This window comes from Notamacropus eugenii, chromosome 1 (genome assembly GCF_028372415.1).
Source record: "Notamacropus eugenii isolate mMacEug1 chromosome 1, mMacEug1.pri_v2, whole genome shotgun sequence".
In the NCBI taxonomy this organism is placed as follows: domain Eukaryota; kingdom Metazoa; phylum Chordata; class Mammalia; order Diprotodontia; family Macropodidae; genus Notamacropus; species Notamacropus eugenii.
Window position 1 is genome coordinate 481,927,119 of NC_092872.1, and position 23,511 is coordinate 481,950,629.

General features: G+C 44.6%; 1 protein-coding gene across 8 annotated transcripts in view; it reads left to right on the forward strand.

Annotated features, from left to right (window-relative positions):
- HMCN2 (hemicentin 2) overlaps positions 1-23,511 on the forward strand; it is a 175,963-nt gene that overhangs the window by 31,933 nt on the left and 120,519 nt on the right. For all 8 annotated transcript variants that reach the window (XR_011972238.1, XM_072632716.1, XM_072632714.1 and 5 more), the window contains exons 12-22: positions 713-854; positions 2,354-2,481; positions 2,765-2,878; positions 3,964-4,113; positions 14,741-14,935; positions 15,926-16,021; positions 16,458-16,585; positions 17,505-17,649; positions 17,864-17,976; positions 18,688-18,847; positions 19,780-19,945. Coding sequence is in view for 7 of the 8 variants with exons in the window: in XM_072632716.1 (XP_072488817.1) it covers positions 713-854; positions 2,354-2,481; positions 2,765-2,878; positions 3,964-4,113; positions 14,741-14,935; positions 15,926-16,021; positions 16,458-16,585; positions 17,505-17,649; positions 17,864-17,976; positions 18,688-18,847; positions 19,780-19,945 (1,537 nt within the window). In the remaining variant the exon portion in view is untranslated. The remainder of the gene's footprint in view (positions 1-712; positions 855-2,353; positions 2,482-2,764; positions 2,879-3,963; positions 4,114-14,740; positions 14,936-15,925; positions 16,022-16,457; positions 16,586-17,504; positions 17,650-17,863; positions 17,977-18,687; positions 18,848-19,779; positions 19,946-23,511) is intronic.

The window sequence follows — 23,511 nt, forward strand, 5'->3', positions numbered from 1 at the left end:
CTTATTTGGGGGACCTCCAAGGAAAGCAATTCCAAAACACTACTTGGTCACTTGTACCAAAGTCCAATAGCCTTTAGTGTTGGGAAATTCACCCTAATATCTGACTTAAGTTATCCTTACTGAAGGTAAAGCAAAGAGTGGCATTCGTTTTAGATCCTACCATTGTCCTTCAAACCCTATGTGATCTGTTATAAAGCCCCCAGGGACATAACTTGGAATTCTGAAGTCAGGGACGGGATCTAGGGATGGGCCTTTGGGTGACATGAATTGGGTCATTGGTAGGAAGCCTTCTAGTTTAGAATGGTAATGACAGTAATCCTCGTCCATGTTGGAACAGCTTCTCTATTCATTGATAGTATCTAGCTTGACTTTATGGGAGGTGAGGATCAGTATACCCTGATCATTATAGAGGATGATAACTTACCTGGAGGATACCAAGAATTAGACCTGCCAGGCTGTTCTTGAGGTGAGCACATCCAACAGGAATCAAATCTAGAGTGGCTGCTCCCTGCACACTGGATCAGTTATAGCAGGGGGTGCTGGCCTCCTACCTGTCACCACTATTGTTATCCATGGACATGCCTTGGTTGGCCTCTGTAGGTTTTTCATCCTCCTTTCTCCTGGCCAAAATAGGGGTGTCTAGGGCTCTGGGCTGGAGGACTCCCTGGCCTCTGGCTCAATCCCTATTTCTGACCTTCTTCTATTGCTGCAGAGCCCCCTCAGATAAGCATCAACACAAAATCCAGGCACTTTTCCCAGGGCGTTGAGGTGAGGATCAGCTGTACTGCCTCTGGGTATCCACCACCTCATATCTCCTGGAGACACAAGGCCCAGACAATAGTGAAGGACGGAAGGTAAGGAATAGTGGGGTTCTGGAGGCATGGCTGGCCCTGTTCAAGGACATGGGAGTCATCATGGTGCAGTGGGTTTAAAATCAGGATCTAGGTTTGAATTCCTATTCTGCCCCTTGCCACCTGTGTAATCTTGGGTAAGTCCCTTAACTTTCCTAGGACTTTTTATAAAATGAAGGGGTAGGATAGATGGTCTCTAAGGTTCCTTCTGGCTTTAAATCTCTGTTCCCACCTCCATGCCTTTGCATGGGCTCTGCTCCCATGCCTGCATGACTTTGGGACTGGAAGATGAAAGGTCTACTCTCTTCTTCTGATTCTGTGCTTAACTAGCTGTATGACCTTGGACAAGCAAGGTGACCTCTCGGTGCCTCAGTTTCTTCATGTATTATATAGGAGTAATAATGCCCTGTCCACCTCACAGAAGTATATGAAACAAATCAGATAATAGGTGCAAGAATATTTTGGAAAGTGAAATGTAATATAGCATTTTGTTAATTGACAGAACATAACACACCCATACACAGTTTCAGTAGCTTAAAACTGCATGAAAACTTTTGGAACATCCTTCACACACATATTTATACATACACATACATATATGTTTGTGTATATGTGTGCATGTATATGTACATGTATACATAAGACATGCATATATGCGCATACACATGTATACACACGCATGCACACATTCACAGTGCACTACACACATATACATGAAGGTACAATATACACATGTGTATGCACACATAGATATATGCATACACATGTATATGTATATGTAGATATGAGTATGTATGTTTATATATGTATACATGTACATGTATGGGTATATATAACCATGTATCTATGACTCTGTTTCTATATTCTCATATATAGACTCACAACCATTATCAACTAATCAGAAGGCCCTTGGGCTAAGCAGGGGAATTGAGAAATGGTAGGAAGATCACTAAATTTGTAGTAAGAGGGTCTGGGTTTGAATCCTGCCTCTCTTACTCCATACAGGTTATATGACTTTGGAAAAGTCAATTTCCATTTTTTGGGACTCAGTTCACCTTTCTGTAAAATAAAAGAAATGGACTAGATGATCTTTGAGATTTCTTCCATCTTTGAGTCCTATGGTTTACCTGTATTACCTTAGAATGCTCTCTGTGCAGGGGGAGTCTAGACATGGGGGTTCTGGAGCATCTCACAGGTTACTTAACCAAATCATCCTGGTTTGGAAAGATGGAGCAGGATACTCAAGGAGTGTTGGTGTGGGAATTAGAAAATGCTATAATCTTGAGGGTTCTGGGATTGAACAAACCATCTGAAAACTTATCTGGAACCATACAAACTTTTTTTGTGTGGAGGTGAAGAAGAAGGGCCAGAGATCTGGATGGATAGGCCTGGTGAGCATGTCCTCCTACCTCATATCTTATCTGCCTGTTTGACTCAAGCATCTCCCTCCTTTCCCTCCCTCAGCTGCCCCCATCCTCTGCCTTCTTCTATCTTGGCTTCAGGTTCTTTGTGGATGACCAGGGTACTCTGATCATCCAGAGTGTGGCCCCAGATGATGCTGGGAATTACAGCTGCCAGGCTACCAATGAGGTTGGCACGGATGAGCAGACAGTCACACTCTTTTACACAGGTACCAGTCTCAGAGCTTGTCTTCTACATCATGGGGGTGGGAGGGTACAAGTGTGAAGTTTTTCCCAGTTGTAGTGAATCTAGCTTTAACATCACAGCAGCTCTTATATCTTTTCCTAGGTGATTCTTCCTTAGTTGAGTTGAAAAGACTAAGATTTTAAGGGATGAGGACATCAGTTCTTTTGCATCCTTCCCCTGTTTCTTCAATGTCTAACTCCTCTCCCTATCAATGCCCTCTTTCCTTTTGAGGAGAGCTGGGAACCAGAATCCTTCTCTCTTCTCAGAACCCCCATCTGTCTCTGCCCTGAGACGTGTGGTGCGGGCTCCAGTTGGGGAGGAGGCAGTGCTGGAGTGCAAGGCATCTGGGGTCCCTCCACCCAGAGTCATCTGGTACAGGGGTGAGTAGTGGGAAGGACATACCTTCTTACAATGGGAACTCTGCCTGGTCTGAAGTTGGGGGGTGGGAAAGGGGAGAGGGAATGTGGCCCCAGGGAGATTTGCAGAGAAACCACTCTTTACTTTCAAAAAAGTTTTCTATTCAGAAGAATTTGAAAGAAATGAGGACGTTTATCCCCGAGAAGAGAAGACAGGGAGACATGCTCTGTCTTTTAGCATCTGAAGGGCTCCCACATGGAAGGATTAGTTTTGTACTCCTTGGCTTCAGGGCAGAGCCAAGAGTACAGATTAGAAGTGGCATAAGCGGACTTTGGCTGCCTCACAATTAGAGCTAGCTGACTCCTAGTGGGGTGGGCTGCCTAAAGAAGTGGTGGCTTCCCCCTCCCCAGAGGCAGTTGAGTGACCATTTGTCAGAGCTCTTATGGGACGGGGCCTTCCTATACAGGTGCAGGTTGGCCTAGAGGCACCTTAATGCCTTTGATGTTCTGTGTGAGGCGGCTTTGGAGAGGCAGCCAAACCCAACTATTCTGTCTCCTTGTGACTGCCAATTTCAAATGAGAGACAGGGAAAACAAATGAATAAGGGCACTTGCTAAATTACCCTGGAAGTCCCATCCCTGTTCACAGATTCTGCGAGACTGGAGGTATTTCTGGTCTTTGGGTGGGCCATAGAGCCCCTTGGGCGCTTGGATTGGAGCCTGGGGCCTGTCCCAGAAGGAAGCTACTTTTCTGGCTTGATCTTGACATTGAAACAATATGTGTAGGGTGAGGGTTCAGACATGGGGATGCAGGGAGAGAAAAAAATAGAGAGTAGAACCTAGGGCTCCTCACCTCCTAACACTTTCTGCTAGTTTTTTCTACTTACAGACACAGACCCGATTTCTCTCAAGATTATGTGCAGGGAAGCTTAGAATGAGAGAAGGGGAGCCATTTGCTTCAGGTGACTCAGCATAGCCACCACTGGCAAAGGATGGCATTAGGACCCAGCAGGATATCTTGACCCTGGTCTCCACGCCCAACATGATCTCCATCTGACCATGTGCTCTAACCTAGCACCTTCTCTCGTTTTTCCCTACTATGGTGCTCAGGAGGTCTAGAAATGATCCTGGCTCCAGAGGTGGCCCACACTGGGATTCTGAGGATCCAAGAAGTCCAGGAGAGGGATGCAGGCAACTATATGTGCAAGGCAGTGAATGAGCTGGGGGCAGCATCAGCTGACATCAAGCTGGAGGTTGGATGTGAGTGTCTGCCATGTAGCCCCTTTTTTCTCTCTTCTTCCTCTCCACTCATCCCTACCAACCATCCCCTATCTCCACTCCCCAGCTCTTTTCATTACAGATGACCTAAGCAAGTAGAGCAAAACTTGTCATATTTAGCATCTTGTCATGCTGGGCTTTGCACTGAGAGAGCATTGGAGACCCAGCCACAGACTGAGCCAGTTGCACCAGCCATAGTACAGATTAATAGAAATGTTAAGCCAAGATGTTCAGGGGCCTGTTGGCTACTTTCATCATCAAAGGTGTAAGGGCCAGGATATGTACATAACAGGAATGGGCAGGTCACTGAAGATCAGGGGAGTTCAGTGGTTAGAGTGGCTGAGTTAATGGCAATCATTACTTCTTCCAGACTGACTTTTTCAGCATTCATAGAATTATGAGCTGGGATCTCACCTTGTGGAAAGAATACCTCCTAAGCCTACATTGTGGATGAGCATCACTGAAGTATTTGAGTAAGATTGAATCATGTAATTTTAGGGCTAGAAGGGACCTCAGGATATAATAGATTAGAACATAACACTGAACCAGAACCCAGAGACCATCTAATCCAAATAGGGAAACAGGGTGAGAGGCGAAGTGAAGTGTGCTGGGTTGTGCCCTTAATAGCAGGCTGAGATTTGACCTCAGGGCTCTTGACTCCTCATCTAGGACTCTTTGCATTTTGTGTGATGCTGCCTTCCGTAAGTGTTTAATTCCAAGTGTGCTAGGCACTCGGAGATGCAGAAGGAAAAGAGGTGGTCCCAGCCGTTTAGGACCTTATGGTCTGGTTGGAGAGACATGCATCATGTGAAACACTCAAAGCCAGTATAATTGAATACTTGATCTGATGATTCAGACCATAAATGTTCTGAAGCACAGAGAAGACAATGATCAACGGGGGCTGGAGCAATTGCGGAGACTTCAACACAGAGGCAGTGTGGTATGGTGGAGAGCACACCAGATTTGGCTTGAGGAAGACCCGAGTTCAAATTCTGCCTGTTGACCTGAAAACTTGGTTAAAGGAAAGGCAACAGGCTAAATACATACATTTTATGATTTAATTAATTAGTTAATCAATTCCCTATTAAAGAAAATGGTAACATAATGCATTATGGAGCCAGAAATGTTCTGGCTCTCGATACAAAGAATTGGGCAGCCTTAAATATGTTTTAGGACAAAGAAGTGTTCTGTGTCCTTCAGATTTATGATCTCCATGAGTGATTAACTAGACTGTTAGAAAGGAATTTCTTAATTGCATAGGTTGTAAATACAATAAGATAACAGAGTTTGACAAAGTTTCACATAGAAATTACGACCCAAGATGTCTGTGTTTTCTTTACCATTAACATGCCATAACATAGTATATGTCTAAGATATGGAAAACGTCCTGTTATTCAAGATAGTGTCTTAGGTTAAAGGTCTCTTAAGGAATGTTAAGTCAGCCTTGGCTGGCTTTTGTTGACATAGGAAGAGGCATTCTCTGAGTTTGCTTCAGAGAGAACAAAGAGATTATTCCAAAATTTTATATTAAACATTATCATGCCTCAGACACTTACTAGGGGTGTGACCCTGGGAAAATCACCTAGCCTCTGTCTGCTTTGGTTTTATCATCTGTACTACAAGGATAAGAAAAGCACCCACCTCCTATTGTTGTTGTAGGATTAAATGTACTAACGTGTGAAATACTTCACAAGCTGGAAAGCCCTTAATTAATGTTAATAATTATCAGCATTATTAAGAGGGAGGATCTGAGTTGGAACCTCTCTCGCCTCTTCTCCCCTTCTCTTTCCTTCTCTTCCTTTCTTTCTCCCTTTTTCTCTTCTCTCCTCTTTCCCCCTTCTCTACCTGTTTTTCCTCTCTTTCCTTCTATCTTTCTGTTTCACCACCTGGCCCCCTTCTCTATTTCCCCTTTTATCTCTCTCTCTTACACACACACACACACACACGCACACACACACGCACGCACACATTTAGACACATTTTACATATATGTAATGAAATATGTATATGTTTCTGCATCTCTTTGTCTCTCTCACCCGGAGCTCTCTCTATCTCTTCTCTACACTTCTATAGGATAGTGTTGGCTCCTTTCTTACCCATCACAGTCTACTTTTCATTATATGGTTTTTTGTGTACTTCTCCTTCCTAATAGATTAAAAGTCCCTTGAATAAAATAGGAACTCTGTATTAGTCACTGCTACTTCCTCACGGGAGTCAGAAAGACCTTGCTTTAAAGCTTGCTACAGACACTTACTAGCTGTGTGACCCTGGGTGAGTCACTTAACCTTTGTCTGTCTCAGTTTTTTTTTTATCTGCCACCTCACAGGGTTGTTGTGATACCCAAATGATATAGTTTGTTTAAAGTGTTTTGTAAACTTCGAAGCTCTATATATATGTCAATAATAATGATAATTATCATACCACGCTGCTTCTCCAGTAAACAATGAATGAACGAGAAATGGGATGATAGCGCTGGCATCAAGTCAGGGATCTTTGATGCCAGTAATATGGAGCCCCAGCTAGGTGTGTGCTGGTAAATGTTGAATAACCAGTTCTCCAGGAAAAAAATGTACCCATGACATGCCTTTAAGTTGAATTTGCGTGATTAACATTTTCTCCATCACTTTCTCTAAACCATCAATAAAACAATCAAGCCCTGATTTGTAGCATTTGCATATTTCTGAGCTGTAAATGTTCACCCTGAAAATTTAATGATCAGCTCTCTGGAGCAGGTTCCAGTGTTCCATCCCCCACCCCCGGCTCTGGCTCTACTAGGCACCTGCAAGTCGGGAGGTCATAGGATGGAGACCTAGAAGGATCTTACAGTTTACTTAACCCAATTTTTTTTTTTAAGAAAGGGGAAAATGTAGGCCTAGAGAGGTGATGTGACTTGCCCAATGTCATTTATATAGTAAGTAGCCAGATCAGCATTTAAGTAAACCAAGTCTGACTCCAAATCCCAACAGTAATTGCTAGCACTTTAAAGTTCACAATGTGTTGTTTTTAAAAATTTGATCAACCCTGGGAGGCAGATGCTATTATTTTTCCCATTTGACAACTTGGGGAATTGAAGCTGAGAGTGAGTCACTCAAGGTCACATACCTAGTGAATGTGTGAGGCAGAATTTGAACTCAGCTTTCTCTCTGAGTCCAGCTGTCTATTGACTCTATCACCTAGCTGCCTCTACGTTCTTTCTACTATGGCATATGGTCCTTATGCCCCAGGCCATCATAATAACAGTATCTCCCAAATAGCCTTTTATAACTTATAAAGCACTCAAGGATGTTACAGATGAAGCCTAGAGACCCTGGAGTCAAAAAATCTGAGTTTAAATCCTACCTGCGATGTCTACTACCTCAGTCAGTCCGCCAATAAACGTTTATTATGTGTGACCTTAGGCAAGTCATCTACCTCTCTCAGCCTCCAAATCTATGGTGTAAAAAGAAGGTGGAGGTGGGGGGGGGGCTCACTAGAGGGCTTCTGAGGTTCTTCAAGCCCAAGAGTATGACCTAGTGGTCTAGGACAGTGAGTCTCGGAGACGTGATTGGTGACATGCCTTCTGGAGGGCTCAGTGCAGCATGGAAGCAGTGGGCAGAATTTCTTGGGCCTGCTTTTCTGGGACAGATTTCAATGTGAGGTTTCTGACGTCAGAGAGGGAGAAACAGGTGCTATGTGGTCTTGGGGCCAGTGGGAAAATGGAGGATGCTTTCTGATGAGAGCTCATTTACTCCTGGAGGTGGCCCAAACTTTTCTGAAGAAAAATGAGGTCAGGCACCTGCTCCCCATGGGCACAGCAGGTCCTGGCAGGAAGGGTGTGAAATCAGGTTTCCTGGCCATACAGTGGCAACTGAAGACTGACTGCTCCTGCCAAGCTGGCAGGGACCCCAGGGCAGGGAATGTAGTGGGCTTGTGTCCCATTTCCTGACACTAAGTTGAGGAATTCTAACCCTGGTAAATGTGTGAAGTGAGCCAGGAGTGTGGGCCTCTCCTTTCCAGGAGGGGCTGAGAATATCCTGCTGCTTTTTCACCACCGTGTCTGCTGGATAAACTCTCTCCCTTACTTATTCTCCCTGTTGGGCCTCAATGATACAAAGATTATCTGCTGCCTTATTTCCTGTACTCCAAGGACCATCCCATAGCCAGGTCCCTAATGTTCAAGCTTACTGAAAAGCACCAGGGAGATAGAGGGGGACCCCCTGTCTGGAGGGGGGTGGTGGGCCTGGGGGCAGCAGGAGGGATGTCAGACTCCTGGAGCACTAGATTGAGAGTGAGATTGTCTGAGTGGGAACCCTGACTCTAACACTTACTTTGTATATGACCTTGAGCAAGTGATTTCACAGCTCTGGGCCTTGGCTTCTTCATCTATAAAATTAAGGGATTGTATCGTATTATCTCTGAGGTGTCTTTCTGCTCTGAATCTTAGGATTCTTGCAGTGGATGTGACCTGTGAGGGGATTGTCTTGGACCAATTTATTATCATAGGCATCTCTGTGGTACAATAGATAGAGAACTGGGCCTGGATTCAGGAAGTTTGTTACTGTTGCTGTTAAGTTGTTTTTCAGTCGTGCCTGATTTTTCATGACCCTATTTGGGGTTTTCTTGGCAGAGATACTGGAGCAGTTTGTCATTTCCTTCTCTAGCTTATTTTACAAATGAGGAAACTGAGGCAAACTGGGTGAAGTGACTTGTGCCGGGTCATACAGCTAGGAAGTATCTAAAGCTGGATTTGAACTCAGGTCTTCCTGACTCCAGAGTGCTAGCCTTGGGGTGAGGAAGACCTACGTTTAAATCCTTCCTAATAGCTGTAAGTCGCTTAGCCTGTCTCAGTCTCAGGTTCCTTATCTGTAAAATGGTGATAATAGTGGTACCTACCTCATAGACTTGTTTGTAGATCAAATGAGAGATACACACATATATACAAACTAATTAGGTCATGGTTCTCCAGTGCCATATAGATATTAGCTGTTATTATTAAAAATGGAAATGAAGGGAGATGAAATGCTTGGAGCTAGGAGCCTAGTTGGGGCTAGAACCCAGGTTTCTGCTTTGTGTACAATGGTTTAATCATGAGACCATCTGGTGTCTGATGAAAGCGCAAGGAGAGGAAGGGAAGGACATGTTTGCTTCTGAGTTTCTTGGCAGAGGGATCCCGGGTGATGGTTTACTTAGAAAACTCTCAGGAGGGTGGGGAGGAGGAAAGGGTGCTGCTGAAGTTTCCTCATTCCGTTAATTGCATCCTCAGCCTTAGGGTGATGAGCCCCAATTAATCAGTGTGTTTATTTGCATGTGAGAAGAACTGACTTTCTAGCTAGACCTAGTCCCCAGGAGGGGAAAAACCATTTGAACAAAACTCCCAATCAGGGAAAGCCTAGACTTCTCCTCTTCCTCTTTCCCACACAACTGAGAAGTCCTCCTCCAGAGAGAGAATGCTACAAGGTGGCTGGATAATAGAGGTGTCTGGGTCCCTGGGGTCCAGGCTACCAAGGTGATTAGGAGGGCCACAGACCTAGAAAGGGATCCTAGGATCAAGTTGATCAGGGGGCCTAGAGACCATATAATATAGAACAGAAATGGCATGCAAACTCATGTCCTCTGATAACTCATCCAGCTGTTGCTTTATTAGCTGCATGCTATCTAGTGGATTGGCTGGTCCTTCTATGGGAGGATTGGAGCCGCCTGAATCTGGGCCCTTAGATAGGATAACAAGAGGGCAAAATCCATTCATTTCCTATGCTGGTAATGGGGCAAAAGACTTGGAATAAACCACCACTGTAATTAGATGGTAGATGTCAGCTGGTTGTTTCAAGGAAATGTTTTATCACCTTGTGTCTAGGTGTTTGGTTGATAGTCTGTCTGGGATCTCTGCCCCTTTGTGAATTAACTTCAGGGGTAAGAAGATGCTGGCATAATAGTTGGGAAAACACTTGACATGTTGAAGGTGGGGCTGTTGATAAGAGGTAGTGTAACTAATCTGAGGCCAAGAGGTAAGCTGTGGGGAGCTCTGGAAGGGGGCAGGATTCCCCTCTGTTTATCTCACCTTCCTCAATGAGAGTAAAGACCGTCTCCAGGTTATAGGGGTATGGGGCAGAGACTTTGTATATGTTCTCCTTAAACCCTATAATTGGTGCAGACAATATACCTTTTAGCTAGAACTATCCATTCAAACACTAACTGATCATAACTCATGTTTATATAGCTCTCTCAGGTTTACAAAGCATTTCCCCCACAGTTTTGTAAGGTAGCCAGTATAAGTATGATTATCCCCATTGTTTTATATGAGGGAACTGAGGCTCAGAAGCATCTCTGGTCAGTCACACAGCTGACAAATGATGGAGCAGTGTTTCAGATCTTCCTAACTACAAGGCCAACACTCTTATCCACCTTGCCAAGGTGCTTCTTAACCTCAACTACTTAGCCTTTGTTTTATTCTCTAATTGAGTGTGTCTTATGTGTCTCTGTTTCTAAATGTCCAGCGAGAAGGGCCCCATGGCTTAGACACACAGAACAACTGAGGAGCCTAGAAGAGCTCTCTCTTCCAGCATCTCGCCCTTCTCCTAAACAAACAGCTGCATGTGTTAGCTCCATTCAGCTCCAGGGTCCTGCTTTGGACCAGAGGGATGCTAGATAATCCCTCTGACTGCCTTCCTAAGACTGTACTGCTCCTGCCCCACCCAATCTCAGCTCCTCAGTGGGGATGGGGAATTGTGTTGTCCCTTGGGCATCAGATTCAGGTGGGGAGTTGATGCACAGTGTTCCCTGATAGAGGTCATCATGGTCCCTAAAAATAGGTATAACAGTTTCAGCCTTAGGCAGAGGCTGGGCACTATCATTACTAATGGAACTTATACAGGAAATATTTACTGCACATTTGCTTTCTGTTGAGTGATACAGGGACAACCAGAGATGCCATGATCTCTGCCTGTATAGACTAGTTGGAGTGATACAAGATTCATATACACCCAACAGAGATCAAACGGAGTGGTAGAAAAAGTGCTTGGTGTTATATTCCATCATGCAACCTGGTTTCAAATCTCATCTCTGCTACTTAGTCATGGACCCTCCCTGAGCTCCAGTAGTTCCCTGATCTGCAAAATGAGCAGTGAGAGGTGGGGGCAGGGGGTGTGGGTATGATTTTACTTAGGGTGCACTAGAAGTTAAGATAGAGGAAGAAGAGATCCGGTGTGGACAGGATTATATAGAGGAAGATTTTATGGAAGAGGTAAGACTTGAGCTGGTCCTTAAAATGGGTAGAGCAGATGATGAGATGGATGGATGATAACATTTATTAAGTATTTCTTGTGTGCCAGGAACTGTGTTAAATTCTGGGTATACAAATACAAGGAGCAGCTAGGTGGTGCAGTGGTTAGAGCACCTGGCCTGGAGTCAGGAAGACCTGAGTTTAAATCTAGCCTCAGACACTTACTATCTATGTGACTCTGGGCAAGTCACTTAACCCTGTTTGCCTCAGTTTCCTCATCTGTAAAATGAACTGGAGAAGGAAATGGTAAATCACTCCAATATCTTTGCCAAGAAAATGAGATCACAAAGAATCAGACACAACTGAAACAACTGAACAACATACAAACACAAATAAATGAGACAACCCCTACCCTCAAGGAGTTTATATTCCAATGGTGGAAGATGCCACATCAAGGGGAACTGGAAATGGGTGGGGGGGCGGGAGGGGGAAGGTGATCACTTAGAATAAAAGAGAGGAGAAATAGGCCATCTCAGGTGTCAGGGCAGAAAAACCGGCACATACAAGGTGTCCTAAAAATTTAGTGCTATTTTAAGCTTCATATGCTACTTTAAATAATAGCTGTCTCTTACATAGCACTTTTGCAAAACACTTGATAAATATTATTTCATCCTCACAACTCTGGGAGGTAGGTGCTATTATTATCCCCTCCATTTTACAGACAGGGAAACTGAGGCAGGCAGCAGTAAAGTAACTTGCCCAAGGTCACACAGCTAATAGGTGTCTGAGGTCAAATTGGAACCCAGACCCCATGACTCCAGGCTCAGTGCTCTAACCATTGTGCCACCGAGCTGCTGCTTTAGAGTAGCAAAGTGCTTTACACCCAGTTTATCATTTGAACCTCCTGACAATGCTATGAGGTAAGTATATTCTGCCCCTTTTGCAGATGAGAAAACTCTTGTTGAGGGTCACATAGACGATAAATGGCTGAGGTGGGATTTGAACCTTGGTCTTTTTGACTCCAAGTTTAACCCACTATCCTCTGGGTTGTACTGCCCCTTGATAGGCAAAAGTTTGCAGTAGAGAAGTAGAAATGTCATGTATGTGTGTGTGAGCACCAGAATACCACAGAGTAAATGGTATTGGGGAGAAGGCAGCAGAAAATGAAACTTAAAGGGTGCAGGATGAAGGCCAGTTCCCCTTCTTCCTTATTTGTGTCTCTGAGATGATTTTATCGATCATCCTGTAGCCTGGTTAACACTCAGCTTACTTCATCCTGTAGGAAATAGAAGCCAAGGAGCTTGGAGAAAGCTTTCAGAGCTGTCCTGGGGTCTCTAGGTAGAGGGATTGTAGCAAAGGGAAAGATTTTGGAGAACTGGGGCACGGAAATAAGGTAGACTTTCTGGGACCCTGGGCTGAGGCCCCTCTATTTTCTGTTTCTTTCTTGTCTTGAGTCTGGAGGGAGACAAGGAATATAGAATGACTTAATGTCGTAGAATCAGAGACCTAGAGCCAGAAGGGTCTTTGGAGGCCGTCTAGTTTGGTTCCTACATTTTGTAGAAACAGAGGCTAAGGGTGGGGCCTACTGACTTGCCCAAGGTCACACAGATAGTAGAGACAGAGTTGGGGTTTGAACTTGTCATCTATTCAAGAGACAGAGATCTTTCCATGATATCACCCTAAATGAAACCCCCTGCCCAATTGCAATCGTTTTCTGAATGTCATTTACATATCAGCTGAAAAATTCCTGAATCCCTTCAGTGTGGGAGAATTTTAATTTCATGGTTTGAGGGGCTATTGGGAGTTTTCCAGTGAAAGGGGAGAGTGATAAAAGCTTCCCCATGGTGTGACTGTTTGTCCTTCATTCTCAAAGAAGACCATGATATCAGGGAGGTGATGTATTGAAATGCAAGTGAATTGGATTTGAGTGAGGGATGGATGTGCAAAGTCACCAGCCTCACTTTCTCCTCTGGAGCCATCTGGGTCCAGTGGCCAGATATAGATCAGGATGACTGGAGATGGCCCTGGGTGAAATAGGGGACCTTGGCCTTTTGAAGCTAAGGTCTTTAACAGGTCTCAGGTTGACTGAGGCAATGCCCATTCAGTGATTAAGGCTTAATAAGGAACAAAGCAGAGAAAGGCTTCTTTACCTCATTAAAAAAAAATTATCTGGGAGGTGGGACCTGAGACTTTGAGAGTTTAAAGTTAGTTCAAAGAGCGTTTAACAAGGACCTTGTACATGATTGCTAGAGGCAGTGACAGACTAAAATACCCACTCCTCAGCTGGGACTTCTGAAGGCTTTGAGGTGACAGTTTGTGGGGTTCTGTTATCTTCAGAGTCACGTCTACTTTTGGAGGGCAAAGAGGCCTTTGGATGCTCATACCAGCCTTATTCCAACCTGGCCTGTAGATAGGGAAAGCAGATTAGCCAACCCAGTGTGTGGCCACTGTAGCAGGGCTAAGTTGGGGTCGCTAAAGGTCTTGGTTTGCTTGTCTGTAAAATAAAGGATTTGAAGTAGATGATCTAAGCTATTCTTCAGCTCCAACATGCTATGATTATGTGTTAGAGTGTTCTTGGATTCCACACCCTCAAGCTAGACAGGATGGTTGGGAGGGTACCAGATTTAGAAGAGACTTGGCACAATTGGAGAGCAGGTCACCAGGCCCCAGACCTGCTGATCCCTACTTCTTTCTAAGTCATCACTTCCTCTCTCCTCTTGACCTGGCAAGTCTACCCAGTTAGAAATGGTTAGGTGTTGGGTGGGGTCAAATTTGAGAGCTAGAGGAAAGTGTGCTGGGAAGAAAGGAAGCCTCCCTGGACTAATGGGGTCAGGATGAGGGAAACTTCAGTCAGAGGAGATGATGAAGTGGGTGGGGCTGTTGCCATTTCTGAAACTGAGAAAGTCGAGGCCATGGGGTTAAGTCCCAAGCCCTTCTGTGAGCCCTTACTGAATGTGGGACACACAGCCAACAATTATGTAATGATCGTATTTGGAACTTCTAAAATGCCTTTGAATCCAAAGGTCTTAACACAGAGAGATACAATAATGCATTCCCTTTGAGGACCCAGAACAGTTAAGGGAGGTAGCAAAGCCCCTACTACACAGATAGGGCAAACCAAGGCCCACCACAATCTGGGAAACCACCCCTGGGACAGGTCCTAGGAGTCCTTTGTCTTTAACTTCATCCTTACGTGTGCTTATTATGTGACAACAGGATGGATTACAGTAAAGTTCATGTTTGGTCTCCTTAAGTCATTTAATTAAATTGTGGGTGGGAGAAGTTATTCTCTTTGTAATTTTTATTTTTCTCTGGGCTGAGGCTGTGAAAGTTTAAAAGGCCAATTCTGAGGCCCAGGGCAGGAAGGCCTGGATTGTGGGTGATTCCATTTCTGCTGTTTCTGCCTTGCAGATGCTCCTCGACTAGTAGAGTCACCTCAGAACATGGCAGTGGAGATGGGGAAGAATGCCATGCTGGCATGCCGAGCAGAGGGGCACCCTGGTCTGAGAATCATCTGGGTCCGGGCGAATGGAAAACCACTGCCAATCCATTCTGTGCAGGGCAGTCGGGCCAGACAACTGCAGACAGGAGTGCTGTTCCTGAAGAGTAAGAGATTTTAGGGCAGTTTTCCTAACCTTTTTGGTCATGGACCCCTTTGGAAATCTGGTGAAGCCCATGAACCCCTCCTTAGGATAATGTTTGTGAATGCATAAGATAAAACCCATGGGATAATAAATGAAGCCAATTATATGGAAATACAATTATCCAAATGTAACAGAAGCAAGTTTGTGGGCCACAGTTCTAGGGGAAGTTCAAGGTCCCTATCTGTGTCCCAAGACAACAGGAAGGTCAGTTCCCAGACCCTAATCTCCCACTCTTAGGTTCACAGCTGGCCTCGATGAGATAGTGTCAAAAGTCCAGAAGGCCATAGGGAGCATGGTATGGGAGAGGCTGTATGAACAGAAACACACACAAATATGATAATAATGGCTAATTTCTATATAGTGCTATGTGCAAAGCACTATGCTAAGCACTTATCAGTATTATTATTTCAGATGCTTACTGTGTGACCCTGAGCAAGTCACTTAACCTCTGCCTGCCTCAGTTTCCTCATCTGTAAAATGGGGATGATAACAGCACCTACCTCCTAGGGTTGTTGTGAGGATCAAATGAGATAAGATTTGTAAAGGGCTTAGCACAGGCCTGGCATATAGTAGGTTTTAGTATATGCTTATTTCTTTCTTTTCCCTCCTTGCTTCTTTTCTTCTTCCCTTCCTCCCCTCTCCCTCTCTTCGTTCCTTATTTTCTTCCTTCTCTTTCCTTTCTCCCTCCCTTCCTTCTACTCCCTTCTCCTTCCTTACTCCCTTCCCTTTTTCCTTCTTCCTTTTATCTCTCTTCCCTTCTTTCCTTTCCTTATCTCCCTTCTTCCTTTTCTTCCTCCCTTCCCTTTATTACTTTCCTCACTCCCTCTCTTCTTCCCCTTCCCTCCTTCCTTTCTATATAAGGCTGCATCCCTCATATCTAAGGGTTATTCATCTGGTAGGGCTGGGAATTGGGAATAAAATTATTATTTAAAATGGCTTTCTTCCCTTTCAGATGTGACCCCAGAAGACCAGGGACTGTACATCTGTGAAGCTCACAATACTTTCGGCAAGGTCCAGGCAGAAGTCCAGCTCACAGTCATTGGACATGGTTCGCTTTAACAGGATTATTTTGGGGGGATTGGGGAATGTGTTTTCTTGAGTTACAGCACTGCTATGGACAAATTCAAACTGCCCCAAGCACATCAAGGGGGCAATTTTCCTCCTCTCCATCCTGGGGACAGATGTGCAACCTACTGATTAGTGAGGATTCTGGAAGGATATACATGGACTTGGGTGAGAATATTCAAGGATTTGTTCATGTCCTTGTTACCTAGGAACTATCCCTGAGTCCTGTCTGACTCTTTGGGCACCCCCATTCTGAAGTATCTGGTGGTTCTAGAAGAGAAAGATGGGTGGTTTGGAGAAGTAGAGATTCAGGGTGTGGGCCTGGAGCCCCCAATGGCACCCACAAGGAGAGTCGGTGACAGTTCTCCTGTTGGGAGGAGGGAGACTAATGCAATGGGCGCCTTCTCCCCACCCTGCAGAGCCCCCTCAGATTGCCAGCAGTGCCCGCATGGTTCGAGTCCTGGAGGGGCAGCCTGCATCCTTGCCCTGTGTCATCTTGGCTGGGAAGCCTTTTCCTCATCGGTACTGGCTGAAGGATGGCCAAGCTGTGAGTACTGAGGGGGGTGAGGGTGGTGCAAGGAAGGGGGAGGAAAGCCCTGGCCAAGGGGGCTTCAAGAGAGAGAGGACTGGTCTGCCCTTGGTCTCTTGTGTTGTCAAATCCACCTATCTTTGAACTCTTCTCCACTGCCGTCTCTCACCCTCCAATTTTTATGTGTATGCGTCATCTTCTCCAATTAGATGGAAAAGTCCTAATGGACAGAGACCCTATCCCCTGCTTATTTTATGTCTCCCACACTGCCAGGGACAAAGTGGGTGCTTATTAAATACTTACACTTGATCTCACCCTTTTCACCCTTCTTCTTGGCATCATTGAATTTGGAGCAAGAAGGGACCTCAGTCAGTCAATTAACAAGCATTTACTAAGGGCCTACAATGTTCCAGGCACTGGGAACAGGAAGGCAGAAATGAAGCAGCCCTTGTCCTCAGACAGCTTACGTTCTATCACAGAAAACAGCACGTATACATATAAGTATATATGACACAGAAGTAGATATTTATATATAATATTCAAGTACAAAGTAATTTTGAGAGGAGGCACATTTTGCAAGTATATTTTATATGTAAAATATAAGTATTTATAAATAATATATATAAATACATTATATATTATATGTATATATATAAATAAAAATAGTAATTTTGCAAGGGAGACACTAGTGGCTGGATGGTGGTAGGGAGGTGGAGTAGGTCTCATGGAGGAAGTGACATGAGCTGCGTTTTGAAGGAAACTCTGAATTCTAAGAGGCAGAGGTGAGGAAGGAGGGCGCAGCAGGCAAGTGCAAAGGCATGGTGATGGGAGCTTTCTAGTCTTAGGCCCCCATCAGTAAGTCACTCTGCAGACTGTAGGCCAGGCTGTCAGGACTGAGTGACAGAGCAGCTCTTTAATGAATGCTTATCCCCATCAGCCACAACTGGATGGTCGATACTCCATCCGAAGTGATGGCAGCTTCCACATTGACCGGGCCTTGCAGGAAGATGTGGGGAGGTATAGCTGTGTGGTCACAAATACAGTGGGTTCTCAGCGCCAGGACATTGAGCTGGCTGTGCAAGGTGAGTCTGGGGATTGCAGTTGTGGCTGAGTCATTTCAGCCATGAAGCAACGTGGAGGCTTGACTGGCAATAAACTCTAGGCTGCTGGTGTCGCAAGTAGAGGCAGTTGTGATTCCATTTGTAAAAGCTGACGAACAGAGCGTCAGAGAAAACACTAGCTGGGAACCATGGAGGAACTCGAGTCTCCCTCAACTACAGTTGCTTTTTTTTTAAGTGTTACCCAGCATCCAGCCTGCTGCTTCCCACTACGTCACCAGTGAGGGTGTTCCCATCTCTCTTCCCTGCGTCTCAAGGGGAGTTCCCCGTCCTGCCATCACCTGGAGGAAGGTTGGTGCAAATCTAGTTACTTTATATTGTGAGAAAAGATCAGAAGTCCCCAGCAATGGAACTGTAACCAATAACCCCTGATGTACTTACAGTGACCAAATGAGGGACGAGTCAGCTAGGCAGTCAGGTGGTGCAATAGGTAGAACACTAGGCCTGGAGGCAGGAAGACCAAAGTTCAAATCCAGCCTCAGACACTTAATAGCTGAGTGATGAAGTCACTTAACCTCTGTTTGCCTCAGTCTCCTCAACTGTAAAATGGGGAGAACAGCGCCTGTCTCCCAGGATTGTTATGAGGATCAAATGAGATAATAATTGAAAAGCTTAGCTCAGTGCCTGGCATATAGTAAATGCTATATAAAAGTTAGTTATTTTTTATTGTTAATATTATCACTTAATCTCTCTGGTCTCAGTTTTCTTTTCTGGAAAAGGAGGGAGTTGTACAAAATCATTGCTGAGCTACATTCCATCTCTAAATCCTATGATAAAATTCAACACAATGCAGCACGTATTTTTTATGTGCCAGCTACCTGCTAGGCACTGTGCTAAGTGATATTTGTACAAAGACAAAACCAGAACAATCCTTGCTATCTACTGGACAAGAGATGAAGATGATGCTCAGTGTGGTGTGCTGGGAGGTATATAAAGTGCCCGGGGAACTGGGGGCTCCATTTCCTGATATGACACTGATACTATTAATTCCTTTTGCTTTAGGAAACAAATGCTTTGTCCTCCCAAGGTTCCCATTACCAAGTGCTCAAGGAAGGCAGCCTGTATATCCCTCAGCCAACTGCCCAAGATTCAGGGACCTACATCTGCACTGCTACCAACTCATTGGGCATTTCTAGCCAGGAGATCCAGCTCTCTGTGAACAGTAAGTGGCTGGGCCTTCCAGGCTCTTGGGGATGGAGTTGCGTATAGCACAGGGGCAAGTCTAGTGTGGCAATAGAAGTGTAGATGGGAAAATCCTGCCAGCCTTTGGCTTTTCTCTGAGCTTAGGACTTATGAACCCAAACCCCTTCTTAGAACCCCAGGAAACTACCTTTTAGGATTCTAAATTCTCCCCTTTGGTAAACCAAGTCTCCATAATATCCAGTCCTATACTAGGCACTGTGGATCTAGCTCTTAGGGTACTCTGGAGAGTGATGCCTACTAGGGCATCAACAACCAGGATATGGTTTAGTTATAATGGGTGGGTTTAGCACTCTAGGCCTATAAAGGAGCAAATTAATTTTTTTCCCCAGTTGACTTAAAAACCAAATCCAGCTATGGGTTTTCAGTTGCTGAAATTTTAAAGAAATGACATGCTCTTTATTCTTATGGAGAAGACAGTATAGAAACTAGGATGCTTTTTAAAAAACTTTTTCTTAGTTATAGAATTAATTCAGATTGCACTAATATGATCTCAGGTGCACTAAGGGGATCTATCTTTCATCATTTCAGCAACAATCTCTGTATCACAACAAAGTCTTTCTCCTTCATGTTATGGTTCTCTTATTTCAAGAAACACTTGATATGACTAGATTCCATGTAACTTAGATTGTTCCTTATGCAAAGCAACTCTGATGCTGCCATATTAGATATTAGTGAGGTAATAAGCCTTAAATGGGTTTGGAATAAATTGGGAAAGACATTATTTGTTGCCAGGAACTCCGCATTCATCCCATCATAAGAAATTTCTGGGCCCACTGGATTTTACTTTCAAGAGCTCCTGTTTCCTCAAGAACCATCCTGGGTTTGTTCCTTTGCACCTGCCCCTTTCTTCCCCAATCTTATAAACACTCTGTTACTTTCTTCCACCATCAGCGAAACCCAGGATCACCAGAAATGAGTCACTTGATTCAGACAGACCAGTGACAATCACTGCCATGGCTGGGAAGGAGCTGACCCTCCAATGTGAAGCCCAAGGTTCCCCAACCCCATTGGTCACTTGGACAAAGGACTCCCAGCAGCTGCCACCCATCACAGACAGGTAGCCAGTCCTGTAACTTTGCAGGGGGTGGGGGCAGAGGAGTAGGAATGTTCCTGGACTGGCACATCCAGCATGGTTAATAACTTCCATGGGTTGGAAATTCAGAGAAGGCAAGCTCAGAGGGGTGGAAATATTTACAAGAAGGTAGAGTTTCAGGAAAGGACCATGTGGATTAATCTCAGTTTCAAGAGAGAGAAGGGTTCATGAATAACAAGGGAGCAAAACCCTTTCTTTGGCATAATATGGCCCCAGATAACTCCAGAAACATGGTTGATTTTCTAACATCTACTTGTGAATTGTCTATTTAAAATCACCCGTGGTAGATATTTAATGTCAGGATAATTTCCTCTTTCTGCTCAGGTCACATCTTGAACCACCTTGTTGTTGTGCCTGTTATTGTTCAGTTGTTTCAGCTGGGTCAGACTCTTCATGACCCCATTTTGGGATTTTCTTGGCAAAGATCCTGGAGTAGTTTTCCATTTCTTCTCTAGCTCATTTGACAAATGAAGAAACTGATGCAAGCAGAGTTAAGTGACTTGTCCAGGGTCATACAATTAATAAGTATCTGGGACCAGATTTGAACTCAGAAAGAGTCTTCCTGATTCCAGTCTCAGCACTCTATCCGCTGGGTCACCTAGCTGCCCCAGCCATTGGATAGTTGTAGCCCAGAGGGTGCAAACTCATTCTGCCTCAAGGTCTTCAAAGATCCCCTGTTCCCCTGATTCTGTGATTCTGGTAAAGCATGCCTATGTAAAACAACTCTATAGCAAAATAGGAACTCACCACCATAAGATTTTTGTAATGCACACACTGGAAAATACCTTTGGATTATCTGTTATTCTGGCTTATCTGTGCGTAGTAGTTACTTTACTGATGAATGAGATTTTAGGTTCCTCTCTCAGGGCCAGTGAAAGGATAGGGCTAAGTCACTGAATGGAGCAAACTGACCCAGTTGGTCAGCCATCCTTGCTCTGTGCTACTACCCTCTCTACCTGTCCAACCTCCAGCACTGGTGTGGTTTTCTCAGAGTCAAAAGACGTTCCCCGCCTGTACCTCCAAGAGCCTCAGCTCTGCTATGTTCTTGACTCTTGACGAAGACTGAACTGGCTTCTTGGGTCTGGGGGTGGATTTGTGGGGCGGGGGGTAGCATTTCTCTGGCTGCGAAGAGTCACTTGTTGATCCTTTGGCTTTGCGGTTGAGGGGGCTGGAAAGGGTCAATGGCCTCTTTGGGGAGAGGCTGTAGTCCTAGCATGATGATATCAGTCATTGGCAAGGCCTTTGAAAGAAACCAGACAAGAAGGGGTTGCAGTTGCCCAGCCAGCTCCCCGCTTCCTCGATCATTTGAACATCTGTCTCCCTGGAACATCTGCTTTCGAGGGCCTTTCCAATGCTTTGAGCCTGCGCACATATACTCCTGAAAACAGCTGGGGGTCTGCCTGCCAGCTTACATGCGGAGGAGGGAGTGGGAGGGAACATCATGCTTTTTTTTTGCTCTACACACCCCCAACCCCCAAAACACATCTGGCTTTTAGTACATTCTTAGCTAGTGGTGTCATTGGAACTCCAAGGTAGCGGGCAGGGTTGGGAAGGGGTAGCTTACACACAACTGGGAAATGATGGGAGTGGGGGAGAAGGAGATGTGCCCACCCTTGTCCCCAAAGGAGGCTCCTCTTCCCTCTGAGCTGCCTACTCAGTCTTCAGCTGGACTAGTAGCTGTGGCCAGAACACTCTTTTAATGGTCTGTTATTGACTGGGACTGAAACATGGAACCAACAATCAAATTTGTTCATTCTTCCTCCTCCTGATGCGTTAATAAATCTGTCGGGAATCGTAAAATTGGTGTGGACAGCTTTGCAATGTCAGAATTCCATCCCATTCCTTCCTCCTGCCCCCGCCACCTCTGGCATGCTTCGTTTGTCTTTCTTGGTTCATTGAGTTTTGCCCAGATAAAGAAAAAGATTCCTATTTCCCTTGCCAAACTAGAACATATATCCCATCCAATAAATAACCTCTCATTTTTACTGTGCTTCTCAAAGCAGTTTCCCATCTATTCTCTCATCTCTTCCTTGGTTTTTCATTTCATTTCATTCAAAGGTATTTACATCCTATACATTTTCTTTTCTTTTCACCAAACAAAGCAACACTTTCCCAAACATGAAATTGATTGTAAATTGGCTTCATACGAACACAGTAGACTCAAATTTTCCTTGTTTTTCCATCCCTCATTTCTCCCTCCTTTTCCCCCTCCTCTCCCAGTAATGTGCCTTATCCCGCTGGCCAGTTCTGATTCTTTGACACAAAGTTTTGGCAGATCTGCTGTCCCAGAAAGTCATTACCTCTAAGATCTCAAGGCTTTGCTCTTCCCCTTCCCCTTTTAATACAGTCACATCAGCACTTTCTTTTGTTATTATGGCTTCCCCACTCTTTTTTCCCTTAGAATTTCAGCCAACTGGCTCAAGATGCTTTTGCTATGGCATATTTAAAAGACCAGATGTAACTATGTCTCCTCCTACCCTGGGCAGATGCCATCCTCCTGAATTTCTAAAAGAAAACCCTTGAGGATGGGGTTAGGGGCATAGCAGGGCTTTGGGTACAGCAAACAGGGAACTCTGGGTAGAGCACATAGTCTTATCTTCATTTCAGAAAGGAGGAAATAGACACATAGAAAGGTGGACAAATTCCTTAAGGTCAGATAGCAAGTTAATAGTGGAGAAACTATTAGAATTTAGGACTTCTGTCTTCCAGTTTGGCCTCCTTTCTCTGTTTGTATTTTCCTCTAAGTTACCGTTCCCATATTTCTCTCCTCCTTTCATACTGTCTCTCCCCCAAAAAGTACCTTCTCTAAAGTGAATCATAGATTACTGTGTTGTTGTTCAGGCATTTTCAGTTGGGTCTGACTTTGTGACCTGATTTGGGTTTTTCATGGCAAAGATACTGGAGTGGTTTGCTATTTCCTTCTCCAGCTCATTTTACAGATGAGGAAAATGAAGCAAACAAGGTTAAGTGACTTGTCCAGGGTCAAACAGCTAAGTATCTGAGGCCAGATTCAAACTGAGGAAGAAGAGTCTTCCTGACTCCAGGCTAGGCATTTTATCCACTTGATCACCTAGTTGCCCCAGATCGCCATGTATGACCACAATGATTAGTTATATTATGCTAGCTATTTGAGTTTCCCAGGTAATTCAGTGTGTTCCACTGAAGTAAGGACTGCAGTGCTGATTGGGGTAGAAAAAGGAAAAAAGAAAATGTCTGAGCTGTTGACTCAAAATTCACTTATCAAAGAGTTTTTCTTAAGCATCTGTCCTCTGCCCTGCAACTGTGTGTGATAAGGGAGAACATTAAAAGATAGTTCCTGCTCTGGGAACACACCAGATGATGAGAAAACAATGTAAAGCCATTTATATAGTGGCTTAAGGTTTGCAAAGCACCTTACATACTTCATCACATTTAATCTTTCAATAATGCTATGCACTTATCATCCCCATTTTACAAATGAGGAAGTTGAGGTGAAGAGAGTTTTGATGCCTGCTCAGGGTCACACGCTGGTAAATGTCTGAGACACGATT